This window comes from Pholcus phalangioides, unplaced genomic scaffold (genome assembly GCF_987345545.1).
Source record: "Pholcus phalangioides strain wild (caught in Gottingen) unplaced genomic scaffold, Ppha-v1.0 ptg000039l_1, whole genome shotgun sequence".
Lineage (NCBI taxonomy): Eukaryota > Metazoa > Arthropoda > Arachnida > Araneae > Pholcidae > Pholcus > Pholcus phalangioides.
Window position 1 is genome coordinate 22,782,629 of NW_028301625.1, and position 27,665 is coordinate 22,810,293.

A 27,665-nucleotide genomic window follows, 5' to 3' on the forward strand; every position below is an offset into this window, starting at 1 on the left:
TATGTTATACCCGTAGCTTCTATCGCCCCCGGAACATTCAATTGCCCACCAAGGGGCGATATTTCCCACTTTGGGAAACACTGATGTAAAGGGTGTTTCTTTTGATATATATTTAAATTTTTTCACCAAAATTCATTTACATTTTTTTTCTAATTTTTGGTCGGCTTGGGAGCAAGGTCCAGGGCCGTAACAAGGCTGTGGCAACCGGGGCACTGCCCCTGGGCACCGAGCCGAATGGGCCCCCCCCCCCCCCACAAAAGTTTACGTTCGTTTTGCATAATAATAACATTTCAAGAGGAGCCCCAAGGGAAAGTCTGCCCCCGACCCCGATAACGCACACTACGGCCCTCGCAAGGGCCCCTGAGCACTCCCCCCCCCCCGCGTACGCCTCTGATTATATACATAAGTCCACGAGACATTTTTAGTAGCAAATCACCATTAAAAGTAGTGTATTAGGTTCTTAATCTGTTTGATTCTTGTCCTGTGTGTCGGGACAAATTATGATGCCACTTATGTTCCAGATAAATCAGTGGTGCCGCAAAATATTTGAAATTTTATTCATACAAACGTGAAAAGTTTGAGAGAGTCTTCGTTCTAAAATTACCACTTGATTCCTTTAAAATTTGACTTGTAAAAAACAGTACTGACTGACGTTGCGTTTGCGCAACTCACTTTATTTAAAAAAAAAAATGCAACTAATTTTTCGTATGTTCGTATGAAACAAACAGGCATTTTCAATAATTATAAGGTCTAATGAGAGAGACAGAGTTTTACAGTATCTTTTAAAACTTGTTTACAAAGAAATTTACTTTTATGAGCCTTTTCACAAAAATGAAAATTTTATCCTGATTTTCGATCTGGAATTTTTTTCCCCATGACCATGAACAGAAAACATATTTTTAAAAATAGAAAAAACGTTTTTTACAATTTTTGTTTGTCACATTGTACATTGTAGGTTTTCCTTAATCATAATTAATAATTATTTTAATTAAATTAAGTAAATAAATTTATGTTAATTGAAAAGTTGCATTAATTGAAAAACAAATATACTGAATTATAATGTCTAATTTTTTATACTTCTCAAATATGTTATTTAAGTAACCAGTAATCATATACAGAAAATAAAAATTGGGAAATTTGGGAGATCGGTCAAAAATGGGTTAAGATAACACAATTCTATCCAGAGGGTGAAATGATTGTATTCTATACAAACTTCCGTATCGAGCTAAAACCTACTTAATTTGCTTTTGATATGTTTGTATTTGAGTTATATATGTTTCTAGAACTTGATTCGACGCATTTTCTTTTTCTTATCACAGCTAGTTGACTTACATATTTATGTAGTGCCATCAGATAGTTGGATCGAAAGGAGAAAACTAGCCAAAAAAGACGTTATCGATCAAGCAATTTCGTCGGGTTTCGTCAGGTAATGATTGTATAAAACTTTTTCTTAGTTTTCTGATACCGCTATGACAACGTTTCACGTCAGTAAAACCGTATCAGTTCCGAAAGAAAAAAAAATGCGACCTTTCACACATTTTTTGGAAGAAATCAAAGATTAAATGAGGAGCTTATTTTCAAAAGGAAACATTTCCACTTTTCCTGAATTTACAGTAGACTTAAAAATTATTTGCATTACAAAAGTAGAAAATAGCCCAACAGGTAGCATGGTAGGAATGGTAGAAAGAAAAATATTTAAATACTAAATTTTTCTTGATCAATATTCAAGCGAGTTAACCACGTTTTGAAAGAAAATTAATGGAAATGTTACCTTTTGATTTAAATTTGAACTGGTCAAGTCTGAAAAATGGGAAATTTCTACGTCACCTGTCGATTCCGGAAGTTTTTGCCTAGCCCAGGAAGGTACCCTTACTGCCCTCACGTCATTAACATAAGAAGCACGATCATTCTACAGTGGAACCTCCCATAACGGTCACTCCCGTTAGTAGACACCTCCACTGACGGGCACAATTTTGAATTACGACACTCAATATATATTACTAGAGCCCGGATTATATGGAAATGCATATGTGCATATGTATTTGCATATTTTGGCCTTTTTTTAGCATTAATGCATATAAATTCATAAAATCAAAGAATTTTTAGGATAAGTGCATATTTTTGACGGTTTATTTAAACTCACTCAATTTTTTTAAATAATTTTTCAAATAAATATTGTTCACAATATTTTCATAACATCGGTTTTTTCCCCGCAGGTGAAATTTAGTGAATTAATACATATTTATAAAGTATTTTAGGAATATTAACCGTTTTATTGTATTTCTAGAGATATGTCAGTGTTGAATGTTTTAGAAATAGTGTCGAAATTCTTTTTTTACTGGTATTTTCGTTATCGAGCAACTACAGCAAACTGAAAAATGCCTGAAAAAATATGTAGAAGTTATTTGCATATGCGGTGTATATATATATATATATATATATATATATATATATATATATATATATATATATATATATATATATATATATATAAAACCCTTACTATATAATACCCTTCGGGGGTATTTACAAAAAAAATACCCCCTCATATATATATATATATATATATATATATATATATATATATATATGAGGGGGTATTTTTTTTGTAAATGAATACATATGCACTAAGAAATAGAAAAGATGCATTTTAAAACTACATCTGCTTTTTTTTTGGAGTGTGACTTTTTAAATTCATATTTTCTCATTTTTTGTACGCATTTCGGAAATTTTTACTTTTAGAGATTTCTATCCTGGAATGGTAATTGCATAATTTTCGATTCCCAGTGCACATTTTGGTATTTTAAGTGCACATTTTGTATTTTAAATGCTTATTTTTGCATTTTTAAGTGCTTATTTTTGCATTTTTAAGTGCATATTCTTGCATTTTTAAGTGCATATTCTTGCATTTTTAAGTGCATATTCTTGCATTTTTAAGCGCATATTTGCATATTTTTAGAGCATATTTTGCCACTTTTTTAGTGCATATAATCCGGGCTCTATATTTTACTATCCTCGTTTACATTCCTTGTTAGCGGACAAAATTTTCTGTCCCATTTGTGTCTGTTATCGAGAGAAAAAATACTGACGTGCATGAAGAAGGTAGATATGTTCCCTTTTGATAGAAATGACCAACTTTACATTGTAATTTCTATCAAAAATATTCCTGTTTGAATAATCCCTGTTGCATAATCTCTGACAGAGCTCTTATCCCAAACATTCATAAACCGTTGAAAAGTGCATTTTGGAAAAAAGTGGAAATTTTTTCTTTGAAAATAAGCTTCTTAAATGACGTTTACTTATATTTCTTATGCTATAAATAACAAAAACGTATGGAAAACAATATTTTTCAGAAAATATGGATGTAAACGGGTGCTGTTGGCATATTTTTAATTAAAGCAGTACATATATCAGCACAGCAATTTGATTAATTACAGTAATTTTTTTAGTTAGCTAAAATGGTTAATTACAGTCGAACTTGTTTAATCTGAAGTCCAGAGTCACTGGAAAAAAATTAATTATCCAATTAATCTATCCTGGATTTGTAAAATGACTGCAAATTGCATCTCAATCATCAACATTCACATAGGATAATAATTATCAGTTATTAAAATTTTATCATCAGTTATGAAACTATTTATCAAATTTTAATTTATAATTTATAATAATTGATCTTAGATGCACTGAACAATGTTAAAATGGGCATTAAATTACATTTTAAAAAAAGTAGAGTAAAACAGAATTTTCTAACATGTATTAGTCAAAACATTTGTTGTTTTACAACTTGATCGAAAAAAGCAAAGTCTGGCTTCTTGTAGAATTTTTCCAAACTAAATTCGCTCATACTAAAATTAAGATTTCTTTTCCTTCAACTTCGAATTATCCAAAAAATTCGGAAAAAGTTCGAATAAAAGAAGAAGTTTCAACATTAAATTAGATAGAAAACTCAAGGGGGAGTTCATAAAAGTTCGAACTATCCCGAATTCGAATTAACCAAGTTCTACTCTATAAGGGTAAAATATACAGTTGGCCTTGATTTTTCAATGTTATTTATAAACACATAAAATCTTGCTTAGCAACGTTGAATAGTTTCACCTTGAATTTTCAATCCCCTCAACTTTGCGCGATTTTATAAATCCCTGAACACGTAAAATCAGCAGCCCTCAAGAAATTACACCAACAAGGAATCAATTCTTTCTAAATAAAAAAGTAATAATTTACAGCCATATTTTGTATTGGAATGACACTAAAAGATTTATTTTCTAAAATACCAAAAAGGTTGAGAAACAAATAAGTGAACTGGACAGGTATATTCAAATATACGTGTGACCGTAGAGGGTTAGCACTGACGAAAAAAAATGCTACAGTAATTGAAAGGTTATAAAAATTTATTCTTAATTGAAAGAAAATTAAAACTGCTGATATAAAAGTTTATTAGATATCTGAGCTTATCGCTTTTGCAGAATACGTTCTTTGCTAGGTGAAATTTTTCGTGGCACACCGTTTGAAAAACCCTGCCCTAGATGTAAGCCATTACACAATAATTATAAATAATAGTCATTAAAATAACTTTAGAATACCATTTAAATAATAATTAATAGCTATAATTCCAATAAATAATAAATATTGAAATAAATACAGTGAAACCTCGCTACAATGGTACTCGATATAACGTAAATAACCTCTACAACTATATTTTTCAAACCTTGTTTGGAATTGCCAAGTCTAATGCTAAACACCTCTCGATACAAGGATATCCTTTATTACGATAAATCGTTCTATAACGATATTTTTAAGGAGATTTTTTTACAACTGCTATTACGATATTTTTTTTATATTGTGCTCAAAATCTTTTTGAATTTAATTTTAACTTCGTCACTTGTTTTCGTTCTTCTGAAAGTGTCTAATAATATCGATATTTAGCACCATAGGATCACCGACAGTGCTAAGGAAGTTATTTGTGTTGCTACTTTCTGTGTAAGACACAAAAGTGCAATGCGGCAAACTTCTTTACAGGGGCAATGCATCTAAGTGAATTTTATTAATAAACTAATCAATTACATTTTTTTCGTGGCGAATAAATACATAAAAGCCCATCTTCTGGTAGTATTTATAATGACAACAACAGCATAAATTTGATCAGACGTAAGGATAATGTTGCCTCTCTATACATAACGGTAATCCCACTACAACGACATTTCTTCTTGGTCCGCAGAATATCGTCATATCGAGGTTTCACTGTAAATAATTAATATAAATAATAATATGAAGCACGTTTCATAGTCATAAAGGGCTTATAATTCAATCGAAGTATTGAAGCATGCCTTATACGGAAATTGCACATTGATCTCTGATAATTGGAAAAACTTAAGATAAAACGAAGTTTCGGTTTCGATTCTATAACTATAGTTTGCCCGCTTTATTCAACTATCGCTATAACATGAAATTAACTATACAGGAGAGCGTCACACAACAAACGATACACGAGTAAATTATTATTCAGAATGCACATGTGCATATTATACACGCAATTAACGTATCGAACCAGAGGTAAATGAAATATTTATTGGAAAAAGAAAAGATCAAACTGATCTTGATGAACTGATGTTGTTTTCTTCATCATTCCTTACTGCAACCTTCACAGTGCATCACATCAATGCTGTATCATTCATCATGTGTATTACGCACAACATCGGAAAAAATATATATATATCGCTATGACGACCAACCTAGTGCATTTAATCGGTTCGCGTGGACGACAACGATAACAGAAATCGGAAGTTTGTTATATTGATTTTTTTTTTTTCGCGGCGAAACTTAATTTACCGAGAAAGGATATAAGACAAAATAATAATAATAATAGTAATGACTTCGTGCATAATTTAAGAACGAGACGCTCACTGAAAAAAAAGAAAGTCACCACGAAAAAAAGATAGACGAAATATTTATGTCGAAGAAACTTTCTAGAAAAAGAGGCAAAAAATATTGTATTTTGATTGATAACGAAAGGGTTTCTACGGATTCAGAGTATTTGTTTAGGTTAGTGTCACAGAATTGAGTGGATGTTGAGGACATATCCATCTTGTAAGTCTTCATTTCTCCACGCATTTTATGCCAAGAAAGTTTGTGAAGAATGCTTGACTATTAGTACGAAAAAATTTCATTATAATAAATTTCCTTGAAACTTTACATTTTCTCTGGTCTCGTATTAAAAATTAATAGTTTGAATTATTATCTGTATACTTATGAACCAGCTCGTTTTTGAATTACAGATTTACACGTAAGTACTGGTCAAGATTTGATATTTATTTGCACTTTCATTAACGTACGTTTCTCATTTGAAAATTGTTGAAATCTAAAATAAAGTGATACTTCAAGTTACGAGTCTAATTCGGTCCCAAAAATTATTCGTATCATAACTCAAACCAAACCTTCATTTAAAATAATAGCAATTTCTCAAATTCGTCCAAGACCCAGAATATTGATACTAGTATGTATAAAAACCAGTTGAACGGTTTACTAAGAAAAAAGTGGCTCCGTTTCTAGGTGTGATTTGAGTTACACAAGGTAAACTTTTCTCTCTCTCACCTAATCTGTCAGACGAAAGGGAGTGTGATAGATGAGTTCAAGTGGAACATAAAACACCATGGCAAAGCTGTCCTATCTCTTACCATTTTCGAGTTATGGTGGATAGAAGGAAAATGTGTCAAATCTCTGAAAAAAGTAAATTTGAGAAGTTCTTAATGACGTACACGCAAACTATGCACATATCTGAAAGGAACAGAAAAAAATCCTATAAGGTGGGATTATTTCCATTAGGATATCTGGATTTAATGGTGAGATTGGCGAAGTGCAAAATCGCATTCTCACCAAAATCTGTAACCGTAAATTCTGCAAACACCCTTCGCTTCTAGCTATAATCAGTCAAACTTATTAAAAAAATTTTAATTCCACTATCTTTCGAAAGAGCCTACAGTAAACTATATCGGTGTTCTAGTTCAGAAGAAATTTAGATTTTTTGCTTGAAATACATCACTGAAATCGGCGTTCGTCGAAATAGACATTCGGAATTAGCGATTTCAGATATCCCAATCTCCCAGCGCTTGTATCTCGCCTTTAAATCCAGATATTCTCATGGAATTGGTGTCACCTTATGGGATTTTTCCTGCAAAATCAAATTATTGACAAAACCTGTAATCCCCAATTCCGAACGTCTACTTCGACGAACGCCGATTTCAGTAATGTATAGCAAACAAAAGCTAAATTTCTTCTCAACTAGAACACCGATATAGTTTATTGTAGGTTCTTTCGAAAGCTAATGGAATGGACAATCTTTTCACTGATTATAGCTAGAAGGGTGTGTTTGCAGAATTTGGGGTTACATATTTTGGTGATAATTTTGCACTCCGCCAATCTTTCAGCGCTTGTAGCTCGCCATTAAATCCAGACATTCTGATAAAAATTATGTCACCTTATAAGATTTTTTCTGTTCTTTCCAAATATATGCATAGTTTGCTTGTAGCTCATTTAGAACTTTACAAATATTTTGGTTTTTTTTCTTCAAATTTGGCGAATTTTCCTTCCATCCACCATAAGTCGAAAACGGTAAGAGATACAACAGATTTGCTAAGGAGTTTTATGTTCCACTGGAGCTCGTCTATCGCTTCCTTTCGTTTGGCAGATTAGGTGAAATTCACCCCACATTTGCGTTTCTAGTTTAAAAATATAATTCTGAAACAGTATTATATGAGTTTTTATGCAAAATAATTCCCCACGAAAGTGATTAATCATAAATTTGGAGGAAAAAGAAGGTAGCTAAAAAATTCCGAAATCGGCTGTATAGCTCACAGGTGATATTTTTCCATGCTAATACATTGAGCATTGAAGGACAGGACACACCCCATTCCACATCTGAAAGAGATATCAAAGCAGTACGGAAGGAAGGGTGCCGTGCTAATACAGCGAAATCGTGTGGAAACGTTATACAATAGCTGCAAAAAAATGTTGACTTACAATACAAATACAATACAATACAAATACAACGCCACAACAGGCAAATTGCCCAACGAGGTGGCTGACTTATGAACATCATGGATCCCCGAGCCATTTTTTGGAGGCCCTACCTACTACTGCTACATCACACCCCCCCTCCTCCCCCCGCGGAACCCCCAACGAATCGGTACATGCGGGAACGTGCGTGTACGTGTAGTGCAACCTGACGTAAAGTTTGTTTCTGTGTAATGCTTGTTATGTGTAGTACTGTCATCTGCCCCCAGTTTTTCTAACAGTGAGTGAAGTGTTATGATTGAATTATTTATCGTTGTAGGACTGTTGCTCTCTGTGGCGAGACTTTTTAACGGGGGGATCGGCTCGCATTTGCGCCTTGAAGTTGGGAACCACAGAAAACCAACTTCAGCCGACCACCACTGTGGGGTTCGAACCCGGATCCTCGCATCACGAGTCCGGCACTATAACCACTCGACCACCACAGCGGCTTTAACTTTACAATTGAAATTTTAGTTTTTTTTTAAAGTAAAAATTCATAAAAATGGAACTGCCTCTTTTTTTTTTTGCAGCAAACTCGGTATGGCAAACATTCGCTGTTGATTTTCACTTGTTCGAAACGCCCCAGCTTTCCTGATTCAAATTGAATATTTGTCACAGTGTGGAGCAATTTTAGAAAAAAAAATTTGCTCGTAATTTGGATTAATCACGAGTTGAGGTACTTGTAACTCGTAGAGCCATGGTATATCATATGGTCGAAGCCTCTTACATACCATACAATATATCTAGGAGGCTCTGATACGGTGGGTTTACCGTCTTTTTCTTCGAACAAAACGAAAGTATATTTTTGAAGCATGGTTTCATCTTAGGGGCATAAAAATCCGAGCCCTAATTTCACCTATATAATAGGTTTAATCCAAATAACATTTTTAGGATTGTGAACTTTCAATAAAAGTCATCCGGTAAAAAATTATACTTTCGTTTTCTTTGAAGAAAAATATGAAGCAACCTTTATATCTTATCTAATATAGATTTTTAGGATTTTTTAGGAAAAACATATTAAAAAACATTTAGGAGATAACTATATTTCTTAATATCAATAAATTAATTCAGATTCATATTCTAATCCATTAAAATAACCAAATGGCCTCAGTAAATGGAGCTTGATTCTGATGGAAAAATTAATCTTAATTCTGATGAAAATGAAGCTTAATTCTGATATGAAAAAAAAAATTACGCTTAATTCCGATATAAAAAAAATTAAGCTGATATAAAAAATCAAGCTTAATTGTGATGAAAAATGAAGTTCAATTCTGATCATGAAATGAGTCAGACTGCCTCTTATCGGTATATTACAACCTATAACAGATTTAATCCAAATAAATTTGTTAGAACTGTGAACTTTAAGTGTGATAGTGTAATCATCTTTTTATTTTATTTGGAGAAAAAAATAAGATATGGATCTTTGGAAAAATTATGAAAAAAGTATTAAAAAACATTTTTGCATGTAAAATCATTTCTTACTATCAATAAAGTAATTCAGATTCATATGCGCTAATCCATTAAAATAATCAAATGGACTAAATAAATGAAGCTTACTGTACATTAACGTTACTTTTTTGTACGAATTTTCTATAATAAAATGCTCACAACGAGATAGAAAATTGAGTAGCATTACATTGAAATATACAATATATATATATATGCGAGAAAAAATTATATCTTTCATATATTTCTATTGTCTGGAGAACCAAATCGTTCTCTAAGTGAATTGCGTAAATGTTACCGAGAATAGGAAATAAAAGTATTTTTCTCTTCCATAATATTCTGAATACTATTAATAATTGCCGATACGCGATGGTACGTAATTACCACAATTACTCAGTGAAACAGACTGTAGATAATTAGGTGGAGTAAAGACAAAAAAAAAACTGGCAACCAGACTGCTACATTAGGTATTCTGTACGGGGTGATGGAGGCCAAAGATTTATCCCTCGTGCATAGATATTATATGGCGGAATCACTTTTCTGGCCTACATTCTCTATAATAACGAGGTTCCCTCCTATTTCGTCACGGTTGCTTTGTCTACATTAGAAACATTGCAATATACTGTATATATTCCCAGACGGAATCAAAGGTGAATAAGTAAAAAGCTCAAGCCACTATTTTGCATGACATAAAAACATAATGTATATCAATGAATTTTTGATGGTAAAAGAAATCATTACGATGATAACTATTATAGACAAAAAAAGAAGGATAATGTGTATGCAGCTAAAATCGTGATAATCCATGGTAATTGGAACCGGAAGAGATTCGGATTCAACACAAAATTCTAAAATATGAAATAAAGTTAATTAAATGCAAACACATTACGTAGAAAAAATGTTACGGGGTGTCACGAGGCCCCCCCCCCCCCGAATTCGATTTTTTTTAGAAATTACTTTGAAAAATATTCCTTTTTGACGGAAATCAAATGCAAAAAATTTCGTATCAATCCATCAATTTTTTTCTTTTGAAATCGAAAAGAAAAATGAGTTTCAGCGTAAATGTGTATAATACGGTAAATGTATGATAAATGCGGTAATTCAACATAAATAACCAGTTATTATGCATACTTACTAAGCATTTTGGTGTGATAAAAAAATTTCCCTAAATTAATCACTTTTACCGGCAATTATGCATAATACCCAAGCGTCGCATCGTTGGTAAACATGATAAATCGTAGTATATATATATATGGTATACCATAATTCATACTCGTACATGTATTGTGTCATTATATCTGGGTACGATCGCAAAATTTATCCTTACATTGGGGTACGATTATATTCTTCACACATACTAGACTCATTTGGAATTTTTTTCATATTTATGAAATTCACAAATTACACTTGGGTATTATGCATAATTGAAGATAAAAGCGATAATGTTTTCAATATTTATCAAACTTACCAAGACGATTGGTAAGTATGCATGATAACCGTTTATTATGTATAATAACGATTTATCACATTCGCCGTAACATATACAAGAAAAACCACTTTAAACGTGATTTTCCCAGATTGCAGTTTTGGTGTTCATCCGAAAGTCTTGTCAGTTTTTCCAGCCCGTATTCGCAAGATTAAAAAAAGACAACTGCACCAAAATTTCTGAAGTTTTGTAAGAATATTTATACGACATGCATTAATATAAAATGAACCTCGAAAGAAATTTATGAATATTAAAAGTTTGAGAAAAAAAAGATGAATTTCAAAAATCTGGATTTCGATACAAGGTGTCCTGTAAGTGGATTATGGTCTTCATTTCATCAACCGTCCGTCGTTAGAGGTATGATTCTGATTTAAAAGCGTTAAATGCGGGTGAAACTGTTTTCTCGCATTTAACGCTGTTCTTTCCCAAATTTCCTCTTTTCTAATTCGAATATCTATGTGAATATTGCACTTAAAAACATGGATTTTTTTTTTCTTTTGCATCGGGAGAAACGGGGCAACAACTTTCTAACTGGAAGTTAGAGCGCAGGGGACCGTATAAAAATTCACGTTTTTTTTTTTTAAATTTTGTTACACACTGTATTTTCACTCTCAAAACTGGTACAGGGTAATTTCTGAATGCCTTTTGAGCATTTTTTAAATTGTAATCATACCTCTACGATGGACGGTTGATGAGATAAACGCCGTGCCAGCACTTACAGGACACCCTTCATATAATTTTTGAAAATACTTTCCATTGATCAAATTGCTAAATCGGAGGTTCATTTTACTAACTTATGCCAAATAAACATTCCTACACAATTTCGGAATTTCTGTAGCAGTAGTTTTTTTATAATCTTACGGAAACTTCAGAAATTTGATCCGAGAAAAACACGCTTTAAGTTTGTTTCTTGAATACTTTTACACACACTGTGATCCACACACACACATTACTTCTTTCTTTTATTGTGAAAGAACCAATAAACCGATTCACATGAAAATTTTTTTGCACTAGATTGGTAATTAATTGAATGAAATATTTTTTAAAGTCATATTTAAAAAAATCGCATTTTGGAACTTCAGCGGTCGTGATACCCCCTTAATCGCCTAAAACTGAACGGTCACATGAAAAGTTGACTGATGGTGATGTAACCAATTTTCTGTATTTCTTATTTCGAACGGAATGAAACTGATGATGCAAATATTGCATACGGTTACGTACAGGGTGTCCTGTAACTGCTAATGCGGCCTTTATCTCATCAACCGTCCGTCGTAGCGGTGTGGTTTCAATTTGAAAACAAAAGGCGTTCAAAAATTACCCCGTACCACTTTTGGGAGTGAAAACACAGTGTGTCACAAAATGAAGAATCTAAATTTAATCTAATTTAAATCTAAATACTGCTCTCTAACTTCCAATTAGAAAGTTGTTGCCTTGTCTTTTCTGCGCCCAACAAATAGATCCTGTTTTAACTGCAATATTCGCTGAAATAATCGAATTTAAAAATCGGAGAAGAGTTGGGAAAGGCTAGCATAAGTGAGGGAAAGGAGCGTTGTCCGTTAGTTGTTATTGTTCTTTCCAATTTTTGAGCTCAAGTATCTCAGTAAATATTGGGCTTAGAAGCATGGAATTTTTACTGTTGGCCTCAGAGGGCAACAACTTTGCAACTGGTGGTTAGAGGACAAGGGCACGGTATAAAAATTCAGATTTTTTTTATTTTGTGACACACTGTATTTTCACTCTCAAAACTGGTGCAGGGTAATTTTTAAACGTCTTTTGAGCATTTTTAAATTGGAATCATACCTCTACGACGGCCGGTTGGTGAGATAAAGGCCGCATTAGCACTTACAGGACACCCTGTATATATGGACATATGGCTTAATTTAATTTGTATATTAGGGATTTCACCCCATCTTTAGAAGGATATAGACTTGGTTGAAGGGCTGCAAAGAAGAACCACTAGAGCACTGGCGGTCGTGCATGAATTGAGCTATGAAGAGAGATTTGAGATTTATTGAATATGTTTTCTTTGGAAAACGTAGGCGTCGTGGAGATATGATTCAAGTATTTAAGATCTTCAAGGATTCAAATGTTTCGACTCGGGGACGCCAGTTTCGATTAATTAGGGATAATTCCAGGTTGTTGTGTCGCAGGGAGTTTTTCTCCAACAGGGTTAATACATAGAATAGCTTATCTTCTGATGTCGTAAATTCCCCACAATAGACACCTTCAAGAGGAAATATGATAAGATGGGCCGAGAGTAATAGAGAGAAGCTATCTATATATATATATTTAAAGAATGACAACCATATATTATTCCTATGGGCAGATATTTTAGTTGTTTACTTACTTTTTCCGGCTTATTATTTTTAGGTAGCTGTATTTAGGCCTATGGACAACCATAATTTTTCTAGTACTATTTATTTTTATATGTTTATTTTCATTTTCTTCTTTTTCCAGCCACTTTGTTGGGAAATTTGCCTGTTGTGGTTTCTAATTTTGTATTTGCATGTGTAGTTTGTTGCCGGTTTTCATACTGAATCGAAATACAGTTAAACCTCGCTACAACGATGAATATCCGTCTACAACGATATTTTTTTCAACTCTGGTTCGGAAATGTCTGTACTCTAATGTTAAACTGCTGCCTCTCGATATAATGATAATCCCTCTACAACGATATTTTTTCTTTGTCTGCAGAGTAGCGTTATATCGAGGTTTCACTGTATTGTTTAAAAAAAAACTAGCATTGTTATTTTCTTTTGTTTGTATAAATCTTTTCAGGATTCGCATGCATTTAATCTTTTCTATTATTTCGCAATTTTGATTCCTTTAGGGGTCTAATTTCTTTCAACGTGGTCAAAAGGCCTCAAAAACTATGCGGTCTGGTAGAAATATCATTAAAAATATTATTTAACCATTGATTTGATTTATTTCAAACTTGCTACACATACTTTCGATTGTATTTGTTGTGATATATGTATATGTCAGTACACACCACACAATCTTTTACACACCTCCCAGTTTTATTTTTTTGGGGATTTTCAAACATTGAGAAAAAATAATGTATCGTTAAAGCCGGGTCTTCCTAGGAGTTGAATTTCTGCGCCGTGTGCAGCGTAAAAACGCTGATTGGTTAAAAACTTGAAATTCAGGTTTTTTACCAATCAGAGTTTTCACGCTGCACGCGCTGTAGAAACCTGCTTCTAGGAAAACCTGGCTTTACTACACTTTCCGTGCATGATAATATAGCATGGCATCAATGTGTAATTGAATAAAAATTAATTCTTAATAAAATAAACTGTTTAGTTCAATCAAACAAGGCAAAAAAAACATTTGAGATCCATTTATGAATATTTGATTTATAAAATATTTTTTTTAATTTTCAATTTTAAAATTTGATTTAAAATAAGATGAAGTCAAAATTTTAATTCTTTGCTTCATTTGATGAAATCAACAGGTTTGTTTTCATTTTGAGTCAATTTTTTTTTTTCACTTCCATTAATGTAATGTGCTATTTTGTCATGCGCGCAAGGTATTTTAATGCATAATCTTCATATTAGAATACATTTTTTTCCTAATGTTTGAAATTTTGCAAAAAATAAGCATTAAAGATATGCAAAACTGGAGATCCGAACTCTCCGAGTTTCAGGGTTTCGCAATAGTGTGACATTAGCTAGAATGTGATCGATCAATGTGTTTTTGACTGTGTGTGCTTGTGTGTGTGTAGTACATCATATATGTGTATATATATATATATATATAATGACACGTCTTGACTGACTAATTCATCATCGCCGAGCTGAAACCACAAGAGTGATAAATATGAAATTCGGTCAGTATTTTTATTTTATGAAGACCCACTAAGAAAGGACTTTTTGTAATTCGACCTGTGTAAGGGAGTCATAAGGGAGTTCAAAAGTTATACAGAGAAATCACGCCGAGAAAAAACCACTGAAGCTATATTTATGAAATTTGGTCAGTAGTTTTATTTCATGACACAAAGACTCCCTCTAAGAAGATTTTTCAAAATTCGCCCCTTAATTAAGGGGGGTCATAAGGGTTTGAAATGCTATGTAGAGAACTCATGCCGAGTGAAAACCGCTGAAACTATAAATTTGAAATTTGGTCAGTGTCTTCATTTTATGATGCAAAGACTCGCTAAGAAGGGATTTCTCAAAATTCACTCCCTAAGGGCGACATTCACCGACATGGTTTAAACTATAGTCACAATTTTTTGATAAGAAATCGACACGGATTGGTTAAATTCAGGTTTTTAACTTACCTATGTTGATCTCTTATCCAAAAATTGTGACTACAATTTAAACCATATGTCGGTGAATACGGCCCTAAGGGGTCCCAAGGAAGAATTTTCTGATTACCAAATTCAGGCGGCGAAGCCGCGGTTAACAACTAGTAGGGTATATGCATGTTGTGTATGTTCAAAATTCACATCCTTCGAACCGTCCCAATTTCATATTCTGTTCTAAATTTTGTGTTTTTTAAAGTTTTGTGTTTTGAGAAGCTGTTTATTTCGATTTTCAAGTCTTAACGTTCTTGTGGTTTAAAATTTTCATATTTTATATATCTTTCATTTTGCTTTTAATTTTATGTTTAGCAGTTTTTACTTTAAATTTTTAAGTCTTAATGTTTTTGTGTTTTTATTTGTCAATTTACTTCATTTTTGTATCTTCACTTTGAAGTTTTATATGTTTTTGTTGTTAACTTCTTTTAAAACTCAGTGTCTTGTCGGGAGTGTTGTTTGTTTATATCGCTGTGTAATTATGATAGCTGCGCCTGACCCACCTTGCCATATGCCTGTAATGGCGGGACAGCAGAACCTATCATACAAAACAGTATGCTTGCATAGTATAGTAAATACAATCGAAAATATGTGTTCTAAATTTGAAATAAATCAATGCTTAAATAATATTTTCAATTATATATCTACTAAAGCATAACTTTTGAGGTTTTTTGACCACGTTAAAAGATATGATACTCGTTAACGTGCGGTATACGTATAGTGCTGTTTTTATGGTTCTTATTGTAACTTGGCTCGATATAGAAGTCACCCTGAGTAGTATAGGTTTCTGTTTGAGTAGGTTGAAAAGATTTTTGTTGGTGTTGAAGATTTTATAAGCATGTTGGCAAAACTCAATGTACATGCGCGCAAAATCGGTAGTTTTTTTAGGCAGATAGAGTTCATTTAAGGAAGTTTCTCATTTCTCTATTCGTGTCATTATAAGAATAACATTTTCTGCCGCGTTTTTTTCTTCTGCTCATTAAAAAATCTCTTTCTATTTTCATTTCACCAATTTAGTTTAAGTTTGAAATTCAAGGAGTTACAATTTTTTATTTTTTTTTTATTTTTTATTGGATTGAATCAACACATATAACATACAAATTCAGAAAAACACAAAACAATACAACTCCACAAAAAGTAACATTACGATGACACAGACACTCTGTGACCCTAAGGGACTGATAGCCCATCCAGTGGGTCAATATAAGTTAAATTAAAGAGTTAACTGAATTATGCAACAGCCTTGTTACAGTACTAATTGGTTAATATTTTATAAAGTCATATATATATTTTTAGATATTTTTTAACTGAACAAAGAAAATATACATATATATATATATATATATATATTTAAATATAAACACATATTAGTCAGTTGACGAACACAGAATCCACGTACAATGCGTATTCACATGTATTTTTAAGTTGATTACAGGAATGGTTATATTTATGTTTTTAGAATGAATTAGTTTAATTGTGTTGTTTTATGATCCATTATTGTTGTAGTATGATTTCTAGACAATTGTTTATTGAGAATAAAAATATATTGTGATTGGATCTTATGTTATTATATTTGTGTGATTAGTTGCATGGTATTGGTCCATTATTTTCGGGGCAGTATATCCATAACTCTTTTGGAATATAGCGTTTTATTTGTTTTAGGCACTTGATATAAGTTATTCAATCTAGATGAGGTTCTATTTTGTTTCGTTTCTAACCATTTATTGTTTAAGAATGAAAATTTTATTAATATATAAATATATAGTTTTGTCTTATAGTTAGTTTGTGACATTGCTATATAATTGTTTGCTGTAATATGTTTGCTATTTGCGATTTTATTTTATTATATATATTATCTAGTTTTTGGATATTTGTTTGATACACCTCCACAAGCAGTGATTCCATGTGTTACTATTGAGTATATCCAAGCATAAAATAAATTTTTGAGAAAGTTATTGTCGATTGTGTTTTTTAATCTATATAAAATTGCGGCATATGTTCTTAATTTTTTTATTATTTTTTCACATTGTGAGTTCCATTTTAGGTCATATTACATTATTATTCCTAGGTAGTTGTACTCATGAACTCTTTCAATTTCATGGCAATTACATTGTGCAATATTTTGACATAGGCAGTGATCGTGGATTTTGACTTTTATGTTAGTTAAATTATTTTTATTTCTTGTTTTTAAGCAAATATATTTGATTTATTGTAGATTTAAGTTTACTTTTCTTCAGTCAGGTGTTGATTTTGTATAGATCCTCTTCGACTTTTTTTAGTAAATTTGCAATTTCGGTATCTTCAACATACAGTATTGTGTCGTCTGCGAACGAGATTAATTTACCATTTATATTTAGTTTGAATATGTCATTTATGTAAATAAGAAACAATATCGGCCCAAGGACAGATCCCTGGGGGGACACCTTTTTTAACTTTTAGGAATGTACAGATTTCTTTATCTAATTTAACTTCTTGTTTTCTATTAAAGTAATATGTTTTAAACTAGTTTAATGTATTACCTCTTATATATACCAACTGATGACAATTTCTCTGTTAGTATCCTTAGATCCACATAGTCAAAAGCTCTTTTTAAATCGAGAAAAACTGTTATTGAATATCTATTATGGTTAAATTCGGTATTTAAATAGTTACTTGGTTCTAAAATAGCTATTTCTGTATTTTTATTTTTTCGAAACCTATATTGGTTAGGTGCTAGAAAGTTCTGATAATTTAGGAAACTTATGAGCTGTTTTTTCATATACTTTTCTATTACTTTTAAATACTACGAATTTCGCATAATTCTTTAATTCTTTTTATCAAAACATTATCGTATAAAAAATTCCAGTTGATTCGTTAAATTAAGTCAGGGGTGGTTGAAGCCAGTGGCTGATCCGTGCGGACGCACGGGGTACCGCTATAATATGTATTTCGAAGTCGTGAGGCTTCTAAGTGAAATAAATCGTAGTTAAAATTTTTTAACGTGAATAAGGAACCCATCACTTTTTGTCAAAAATTGGGGAAGGGGTGGATAGTATTATAGAATTAACAAACTGCTCAATTCCTCGAAACTCAAATCTTTATAACTTAATTAATAACATAATTAATTGACGTAGCTGATTGTGATGTATCAGATGAGAGTGATGAGGAATTTAATGGTTTCTATGATGAATAAAAAAAATTTTCCTTGTGTATCTTAAAATAAAATATCTTTGATGAAAACTTTTTTCCAAATTTCAAAGCCAAAAAGTCAGGGAGTTCCTTATACACGTTAAAATTAATTTACAAGGTAACAAAATTAATAATTTTCTTTTAAATGAAAATTTTGTTCCATATCTTTCGAAGATCAACTGCAGCTAATCATTAAGGTGCTTTTACTGTTAAAATTTTAACTTTTTTTTTCCTTGTTAAAATCAAGCTTTAAGCTGGGATTACATTATAAAAGTTTGATAAAGATCTTTTACAAAACTTGAAAAAACTAATAAGCGTAATGGTTGCATTTTTCCTGTTTTATAAAAGAACTTTCATAAAACTTTTATAGTGTAATACTGGCCAAAAAAACTTCCTTTGAACAAATAGTATGTTTATAAACAATACTATTTCAGGGATTCAAAGCAGTAATCACAGCTGTGTTTGCCCAAATGTCAATTAGAAATTGCTTCCGCTTTGATCAAATCGAATTCCGTTGTTGCACCTTAACAGTTTGTGAAATATTCAGAACCATGATTGTATCGGTGGAATGCGTCGTTATCGATGTGACCGACTTTTAGTATCAAGCATATACGTCCGTCCATCTATGCAACACATGTGATTCCGACAACCGAACGTGCTGAATTAAGAATCAGTTCCGCGTTATGAATTTTTTAGATATTTTCCACTCCAGCGGACATTAAAAAATAATTTGTTGTGACAGGAACGTCTGGTCTTGTGGCTGGTGATTATGTAACTCTGAAAACCACTCTGAACGTCATATACGGAATTTTCTACAACATCCAGAGCATTTTATTTCACGAAATATACTTTGTAACTTATGCCACGTCTTGCACATTATGAAGTTAAATTTAGTTCGGTGAAATAATCATTACCATTCACGTATAGTATTTTCTTTAATTACTGTCTTTGAGGATCTATGGTTACGTTTACAAAAAATGATTAAAATGTACTTTAATATTGAATACTTTTTTATGTAGTAAAATCTCTTCCAATTAATTTAAAAAATATTATACATTTAATTGACAATAATTTGAGCACTTTTGATTATTTAATTCATTTTTTTAAATTCTGTTAGCATGACTTCTTTTAGACGAAATTTAAAAAGTCAAATATTTCTGAAATTTCCCACTGACGCGCTTGGCATGAATTTTTTGGTGAAATCCTTTCCAGATAAATCACTGACATTCATTTTCAGTATATATTTTCATCAGGTCATATTGTTTTTAAATATAAAACACCAAAATCAATCGATTTAAAAGGGATTTTCTGGAAAACGAAGAAAAATAATAAAAAATTGTACCAGAAACCTCTCTCGAAATCAAATTGATTAATATCAATTTCGTTCATTTTATATAAAACCACTAATTTTTACTTTACATTCAACAGAATCTTACCCTCCATTACATTATCTCAGTTAAGGCTTGAGATACAAGAACAACTTGGGAATGAAAACGCTCCAGATGTTTTTGTCTTCCTCAGAAGCGTTGGTCGAAATTTTACACAGGTAATCACTCTCAAAAATATTATTTAAAAGCATAAAACAACATCTAATAGTATAAGATTATCATTCTCTAATATTCGATACATGGGAGGTTAAAGTCAGAGTTTTATAAGGGACGTTTTCAGCAATTCTGATCCAGAATACAATCTCAAGTCCAGAAATGCAATATAAAAGTGCTGAACTGTTGAAAGAAAAAAATTAACTAAGTCTCAGCTTCTATACTTTGCGTCTACATTGTGAAATTACAAAATTTTAACATGGGAACCTATGGCAACAATTGTAGTAAACCTTTTTTCTCAAAATGAGGATTAATCGACTTACACCACTCTAACCCCCCCCCCATATGCAGTTAAAAAAATATATAATTCCATTAATAGATAATAACATTATTGAAAATGATCGTAAGACAGCGCGTTCATTTCAATTACTAATCTTCGGATATAAGAAATTTGGTTGTTATGGAAGGGAAAAAGAATACAGTTTAGAAGAGAAAAAAATAGTTTCGGCAGTCTGCATTATGGCTTCCGGCAGTATATACTGCATCTGACGCATAGAAACTGCCCAGACTGTCATTCATGAGTCGTGTTTTGTAATTCTGCTAATGTGTCATGGTTATCTGGGTATATGCGTGTAGCTTTAGAAATAAATATACGAATATGACAAAACATATGTATACGAGTATAGAAAGTTAAAAAAAATCATCGAGAAAATGGAGTATAATTTCGTGACAGCGTTAGTGAACATTAAATTTTGCATTCCGATTTTTCTGGTTGGATTGTAACATTAAAATATGTAATGAAATTAGATCACCACTTTCTGATATTTATTTACATATAAAAGAGGTGTTATAACTACGTATTAATAAGTATGTGAATACTAATCGTTGAAGTTTTTATAAACATTTTTTAATGAGATATGTTAAGCAAGCTCTGTTCTTGTACATCAGGTGAGGACGAGACAAGAACAAGAGCTTAAAGTGAAAAGTTTTCTTCCACCATACGTAAGAAACTGTTGGTTTTTTTTTCTTTTGTTCTTATTTGTGCTATATTTTTCTAAAGTAACATAAATACCTCTAAAAAGTACTTTAGTCACTCTAATTTCCTATTTTTTCTCTCAATTGCATGTTTGTGTGTATCGGAATGATAACAACAATTCATCATCTTCTCAGGCTGAAGAACCAGAACTTTACGTAAAACTGGGAGAGTACGTACCTTTAAGAAGTGCGTCATTGGGTTCAGATCTTCCGTTAGTAAGGATTAGTTCCAGCATTGGTAATGAAGGTGAATAATCAATATTTTCATTGAGAAATAATAGACATCGTTTTAAGATATGCCTGGGACATGGTTTGTAAATTTGAAGGAAAAATATAAGCCGACGGTTGAGCTCTATCTGATAGCGTAACAAGCATAAAGTTTTCTCAGTCACATTAATACACATATTACGTTCAATCAACAATACTTAAGAACGAAAAATGTGATTTATTTATTGCTTACTTCCAATGAGATAACTGATTTTTCTGTATATAACATAGTAATAATAATAATAATAATAATAAATAATGAAAAATATGTCATATCGGCAATAAAGACGACATTCATTACCGTTTGGCTAAATGAATTTTCTACTAATGCTATTCAAATGATGCAGCTTTTGTTTTTGAATAAATTTCCGAATCCTTACGCACTAAGAACAACCGAAAAGATCACCTTCCTTGTTGGCACTTACCTTTTGCACATGTTAAAAAGTCTATAGATTTACACAAACTGAAGAAAAATTTTGACATTTTTATTATATTATGTCATGTACACAAAATGCGTACAAAATATTTTCCCTGCAGAACGAACACCAATAACCGTCGAAGTGTCAACACAGAGCGGTGATTTGCCAGCTAGCCTGGAATCAGAACCAATTAGTGAGGACAAACGATCAAAAAGTTGGGACCGAATAGAGCACAGAACAACAATCCCCATGGTCCAAACGGGAAGAAATACGTCTACTACTAGACGCATATCTTTGCACAAAATATCTCCTCGACGGACAACAAAACACTTAACAAATAGCTGTAACGCCATTAAAATGAGACCACCTACACCACGGGTCAAAGAAAGATTCCCAGCAAGTTTGTTCAAGCAACGGTGAGAATTGACATTTCTTTGTTTTTTCGTAATTTTTTCTTATAGCTCTCAACTCTAATACCATCTCTCAGTCTTTATGACAGGGATATGATCATCAAGTTTTATCTATGATGTAGCCGCCAAGTAAATATAGAACAGAATATTTATGTATCGGAACAGAATATTATGATTTCAAAACTAAATGTTAATTAAGAATTTTTTTTCAATCCAGAATTCCAATGCTGACACCAAAAGACAACAATCAAGAGGGTATAGTTGAAATTGCAAGAGATATGCCAGAAGAGGAGCGAGTCAATCAACAACAGTCATTGGAAATTCAAATATCAAGAGCATCGGAAATTAATAGTCCACCACCAAAGCCTCAAGGTGTTTCGTCTAAGACCGAAGAGATGCAAATAATTGTCCCACAATTGACTAGCAAAGTAGATGGTCTTCCAGAGGAAAGTGAAGAAAAATGTGTAGATCTCATCAACACCATCACTACTGACAAAAACCAAAACTCCAATGACGACATCGATGCTACCAATACAAATGAGCTACACGCTGATGTCGTTGAATGTGAGCGAAATAATGAACATGACAACCACGAGTCAGACGATAAAAATGCTAACATAACAGCAGAAAAACCCAATATATCGGAGACATCGGAATCACAAATCTCTGTCAGAAACGATGGGAACGGCGGTTCGACAAATGCTAATTCTCCAGCAAGTACCGAAGATTCCAAACTTGCTCTTGATATTATGGATGGAGAAGTAAATGACGAAAATGTAATCGTTGATCCTATAAAACTTTTGCAAGGTGAAGGTGAAGCACTTAAAGGTGGAACCAGAGATCATTACGATGAAGGATTCCATAGTGGAGAACTAATCGCTTCAGAAGAAGAACAAAACGAAGATCAAAATTCAAATGATTCGATAACAACAAAACCGGATCGAGCAGGAACGCCAATGCCAAGAACTTATTTCAGAGTAATGACCGATCCAGAGAGTAAGAAAATTTAACACTTTTCTTTCTTAAAAAAACGTTTATCAAAACTTTTAAACTGGTTTTCTATAATTTTGAAACTCAGTTTTGAACTGAACAAACTATTTGATATTCGAATAATTTGCATACTGTTTCATTTATTGGTTATGAGAACAGTATAGACTCAACCAAAGGTCCCGATTGGACTTAATCTGAAGTATTTTTATTATCATAATTTAGGATGCTGTAACAAATTAAGGAAAAACAATTAGGCCTACTATAAATTTTTGAGCATTTCTTGTAGGCGCGTGTTTCAGCCGCTGCTCTGCTCTTTATCATGTTAAAATAAACATTTTAAGGCAACACAAGAAGTTAAAAGTCAACTGAGATATCCAGTCTCACTTTTATCGTAGTCTCGGTGCAATTTTAATAATTACACAGAATATACATACATGCCTAACTTAACTCATTCATGTGTCTAATTCATATGCGTAACTTGAATTTCAGGCGCTTGATATTATTTTTTTGAACAAATGAAAGTAATTAGAAATAGATGGCTTTTTCTCACATCGAGATATCAAGGAAACAGTTATTTTTCCGGATACTACGCTGAGGTGAACTCGGAAAGAAAAGTCACCACGTCTCCGCCGGGACTCGAACCCAGGCCCTCTCGGTGGAGACGTGGTGACTTTTCTTTCCGAGTTCACCTCGGCGTAGTATCCGGAAAAATAACTGTTTCCTTTAAATGAAAGTAATGTTTCTAATGTAATCAAAAAAGTTCTATAAGCACGAATTTCAAAAATGCGGGAAAAATAGTCTATACGTAATTGAAAAAAAAAGTATATTCCAAAAATGCGTAGATAATGTTTAAATTTTAACTTATTTTAGCACTTATGCAAAATAAAGCATATAAGTTTAAACATACAGGGTGTTCTGTTAATGGACCGACAAACTCATAGGGTTGTTAGTAGGCATCAAGAGGAACAAAAATTGCAATGGAACATGGTGTCGCAACCACGTGTAGAATGTGAAAATCACGAAAAACGCATGCAGGTTCTTAGTCCAGAGGAGACGAAAGGTGGATGTCAGTTGATCGCTGAATGTGTTCGTGGGTTCGCTCACCATATCTGACGTAAGCAGCACCACGAAACGCATGCGCTGGGGTAGGATCACGCACTGCGTACGACGTAAATTAGGGCTATTGCGGTAGTAAGAACGTGTAGCAGTTAGTTGTCTGTTTCAATGAGTATCCTCCACGTTCGCCGGATCTCAATCCGTGTGACTTTTTCCTATGGGGGTCACCTTAAATCCCTCGTTTATGCGGCGCCTGTGGACACACCGGAAGATCTCAGCGCGGATTGTCGTCGCTGCGGCAGACATCAAAAGCATGCCTGGTATCTTCGAGCGCGTCCAGGAATCGTTTTTACGTAGTTGTAGACTGTGCAATGACGTCAGCGGCCGCCACTTCCAACAACACTTGTAATAACTAATCAAATACATATTTTTGTAGTTATTATTGTACTTTTTGTCGTTCCAGCGTGACGTCGAAACCCGCATGCGTTTTTCGCGATTTTCACCCTCTCAACGTGGTTTGAGACACCATGTTCTATTGCAATTTTTGTTCCTCTTGATGTCCATTAACAGAACACCCTATATAAGTTTCAACTTCTTCTGGACCGATGGATTTTCGATAACAAATTCAGAAGATGAGGACCCAGTAATAAATCTTCAGAACTGGTATCCATGGCCTCCACATCCTGAAGCAGGGCCCCTAGGCTGGGATCTTTTGCAGGCTCCCGGTCAGATTTTTCACGGGCCCTTCTGTAGTTAATTTATAGAGTGAAAAGCAAAAAAATATGAGAATTGTTCTGGGCCCCAGGGGCTAGAGCCCTGTCAACCCCACCCTAGTGGGGCCATGCTGGTACCTTTATTTGCATTCAGGAAATAGGGGGAGATGAATGGTATTGTTTGTTATCGTTTATTACCGGCGCTAACGTCCTTCACACATCACACAACTACAACTTTCATATTTTTTCTCTAATCTCTTTCTGTTCGTGAGAGAAGGGGAAAAACAATTATACTGATATATAAAAGACAAAAGTTTTTTTTTCTCAACAAATAATATCACTCTATGATAACCAACAAAAATAAAGCTAGAATGTATTCCTTCCAACTAGCCTATATGAGATAAAGCGATTAAACCTTTGAATCCAGCAAGTGCTCATTATATTGTACGGTTCCACAGAAAATGTGTCACCGTTTTTAGCCGGATCAACAACGGTCTGCTATCATAAAACTCGAGGTTTAAAACTCAAACACACGATCAGACTAATCGATTGAAGTAACTTAATTCATCTCTTTAATTTAACATTTAACTAAAATATCACGGACCAGCCGGAACAAACTATTGATGAACAATAAAACAGAACAGTATGTGGGATAACATAACAAAAATCAACTATTTTAAAGAACACTTGACGCATGCGCATCACACGACACAAATCACCGCACAAGCTGTGATGACGGAATAATCTTCATTTGCATATCCGCCTCAGGATCGCCTTCCTCAGCGAGGTGGCCATGGGAACCTGAGCGAAAAATTGGCAATCAGACCGAATGTTGACGAAAATCACTTGTCCTTGATGTTGGTGCTGTCAGAACACGTCCGGGTCACCAATTTGTACGGTCCCACATAAAATGTGTCACCGTTTTTAGCCGGATTAACAACGGTCTGCGCTATCATACAACTTCGAGGTTTAAAACTCAAACACACGATCAGACTAAGCTAATAACACGATCAGACACTTGACGCATGTGCATCACACGATACAAATCATCGCACAAGCTGTGATGACGGAATAATCTTCATTTGCATATCCACCACAATATCGTAATAGAACTTCACTGAAATTCCCCGTTTTGTCTTGTACGATAGCACGGCATGGGCAGACACGGGGGGTGGGACAATGCGCCCCCTCCAGCGTCGACTGAGCCAACTGTCATTGTCCATTGCACGCTCCAATGGAGGGGAGCCTGTTAAATCCGTAGCTTAGTGGCGAGAGCTTTGGTCCGGCAAACGAGGGGCCCGGGTTCGACTCCCAATAGAGGCGGAGATGAGTTCTTTTTTCCTTCCTTAAAAAAATCAACATCTCAAAAAATAAATATCTTCACAACACATCCAGTTTTCTGTAATTCTTGCATATGAGGATTTCATTCCCAGATCAAGCATGGATGGACGCAGATGCAGGGTATTGCCGTCCGAAATCGGCTTGAAAGGCTAAACTGTTGTCTTAGAAAAGATATTTTGGTACGATGCTTATCTCATGTTAATGGAGATATCCTGTTTTTTCTTTTCCCCTCCCCCTTTTCTTTTAACCCTTGCAGCGGCATTGACGAGATATATTGTCTCCTTAAAGACCTCTTATTTTAGCATTGCGACAAACCCAAGTATTTTGTAAAATTGATTTATGAATGAAACACTTTTTTCCTATACCCCCCTTACTTTGCACCTGCTTAAAATTGGATGAAAGCTTATTTCATTAAAAAGATATGAGATTTTACAGGAGGTTTAGTAATTTCTACTGTGCCGTGAAAGGTTAAAACTTTTCACATTCACGGCTCCCTTCGGAATGCGATTATAATTGGAGCGGTGACCATGCATCGCGTTCATGTTAGGGAACAGAACGTTTATTTTCCACATTACTTTTGCTTTTGGGCAGGGCAATCGCCCTCCCTGAATCCACGCCTGATCATATATATGAAAGTTATTCCATATGATTCTTAAAATAAAAATTTATGTTCAATTATTGCTTACTCTATATGGAAATGCGTTTATTGTATAACATCCATAGGTGAGAAGCTGCTTTTACTGAAAGAACAGCTTCATTCTGAAAGAAGATTACGGGAGTTGAAAAGGGATGCCTTGATGCAAAAGGTCCGAGATCTTCAAAGAAGAAATGACTCCACTGGGGATAGAGGTATGTTTAGATCTTGTATCCTTACTCATTACTAGAGCCCAGAAGTTTAGGCATTAAAAATGGTCGAAATAGGCAGGAAAAAATGCCTAAAATAGGCACTAAAAAGCCATTTATAATTTATGGAAGCAAGAAAATATAGCTAAAACTATGCTATATATATTAGGAATCCAGAAACTAGCTGCAAAATTGATTGCGCTCAACCCGTCTACTGTTTTAAATGTAGTTTATAATAACTGCATTATTATCCAAATTAAATTGATTTCAAACCCAAAATAAAATGTTAGTGGACCCTCAGGATTAGAGGTCAATTCCAAGGCCACCATTACTAGACGCAGAGCCCATAGAGAAAATTATCTGTGGGGCTCCCTCGAGTTTCGAATAATTTTTGTTTATTTGTTGTATTGTTTGGAATAATCATTATAATTTCTATAGTTGAAACAAGGCTATCTTGTTCTATTTTTGTAAAAAGAAATTAACTTTTTCTTTTTTATATATATACAGTATTATCACGTATGCGGGACTTCTTCAAGCGCGGAGCCCTGTGCGGTCGCATCTGTCTCGCACCAGTGAGAGCGACTCTGGTCAATTTAATCGAATACTA

At 33.4% G+C, this 27,665-nt stretch overlaps 1 protein-coding gene across 1 annotated transcript in view; it reads left to right on the forward strand.

Annotated features, from left to right (window-relative positions):
* LOC149065719 (uncharacterized) overlaps nucleotides 1-27,665 on the forward strand; it is a 51,108-nt gene that overhangs the window by 19,748 nt on the left and 3,695 nt on the right. The window contains exons 2-8 of the mRNA XM_089253623.1: nucleotides 1,320-1,426; nucleotides 19,872-19,989; nucleotides 20,933-20,986; nucleotides 21,155-21,266; nucleotides 21,824-22,121; nucleotides 22,333-23,111; nucleotides 26,939-27,064. Of these exons, the coding sequence (XP_089109749.1) occupies nucleotides 1,320-1,426; nucleotides 19,872-19,989; nucleotides 20,933-20,986; nucleotides 21,155-21,266; nucleotides 21,824-22,121; nucleotides 22,333-23,111; nucleotides 26,939-27,064 (1,594 nt within the window). The remainder of the gene's footprint in view (nucleotides 1-1,319; nucleotides 1,427-19,871; nucleotides 19,990-20,932; nucleotides 20,987-21,154; nucleotides 21,267-21,823; nucleotides 22,122-22,332; nucleotides 23,112-26,938; nucleotides 27,065-27,665) is intronic.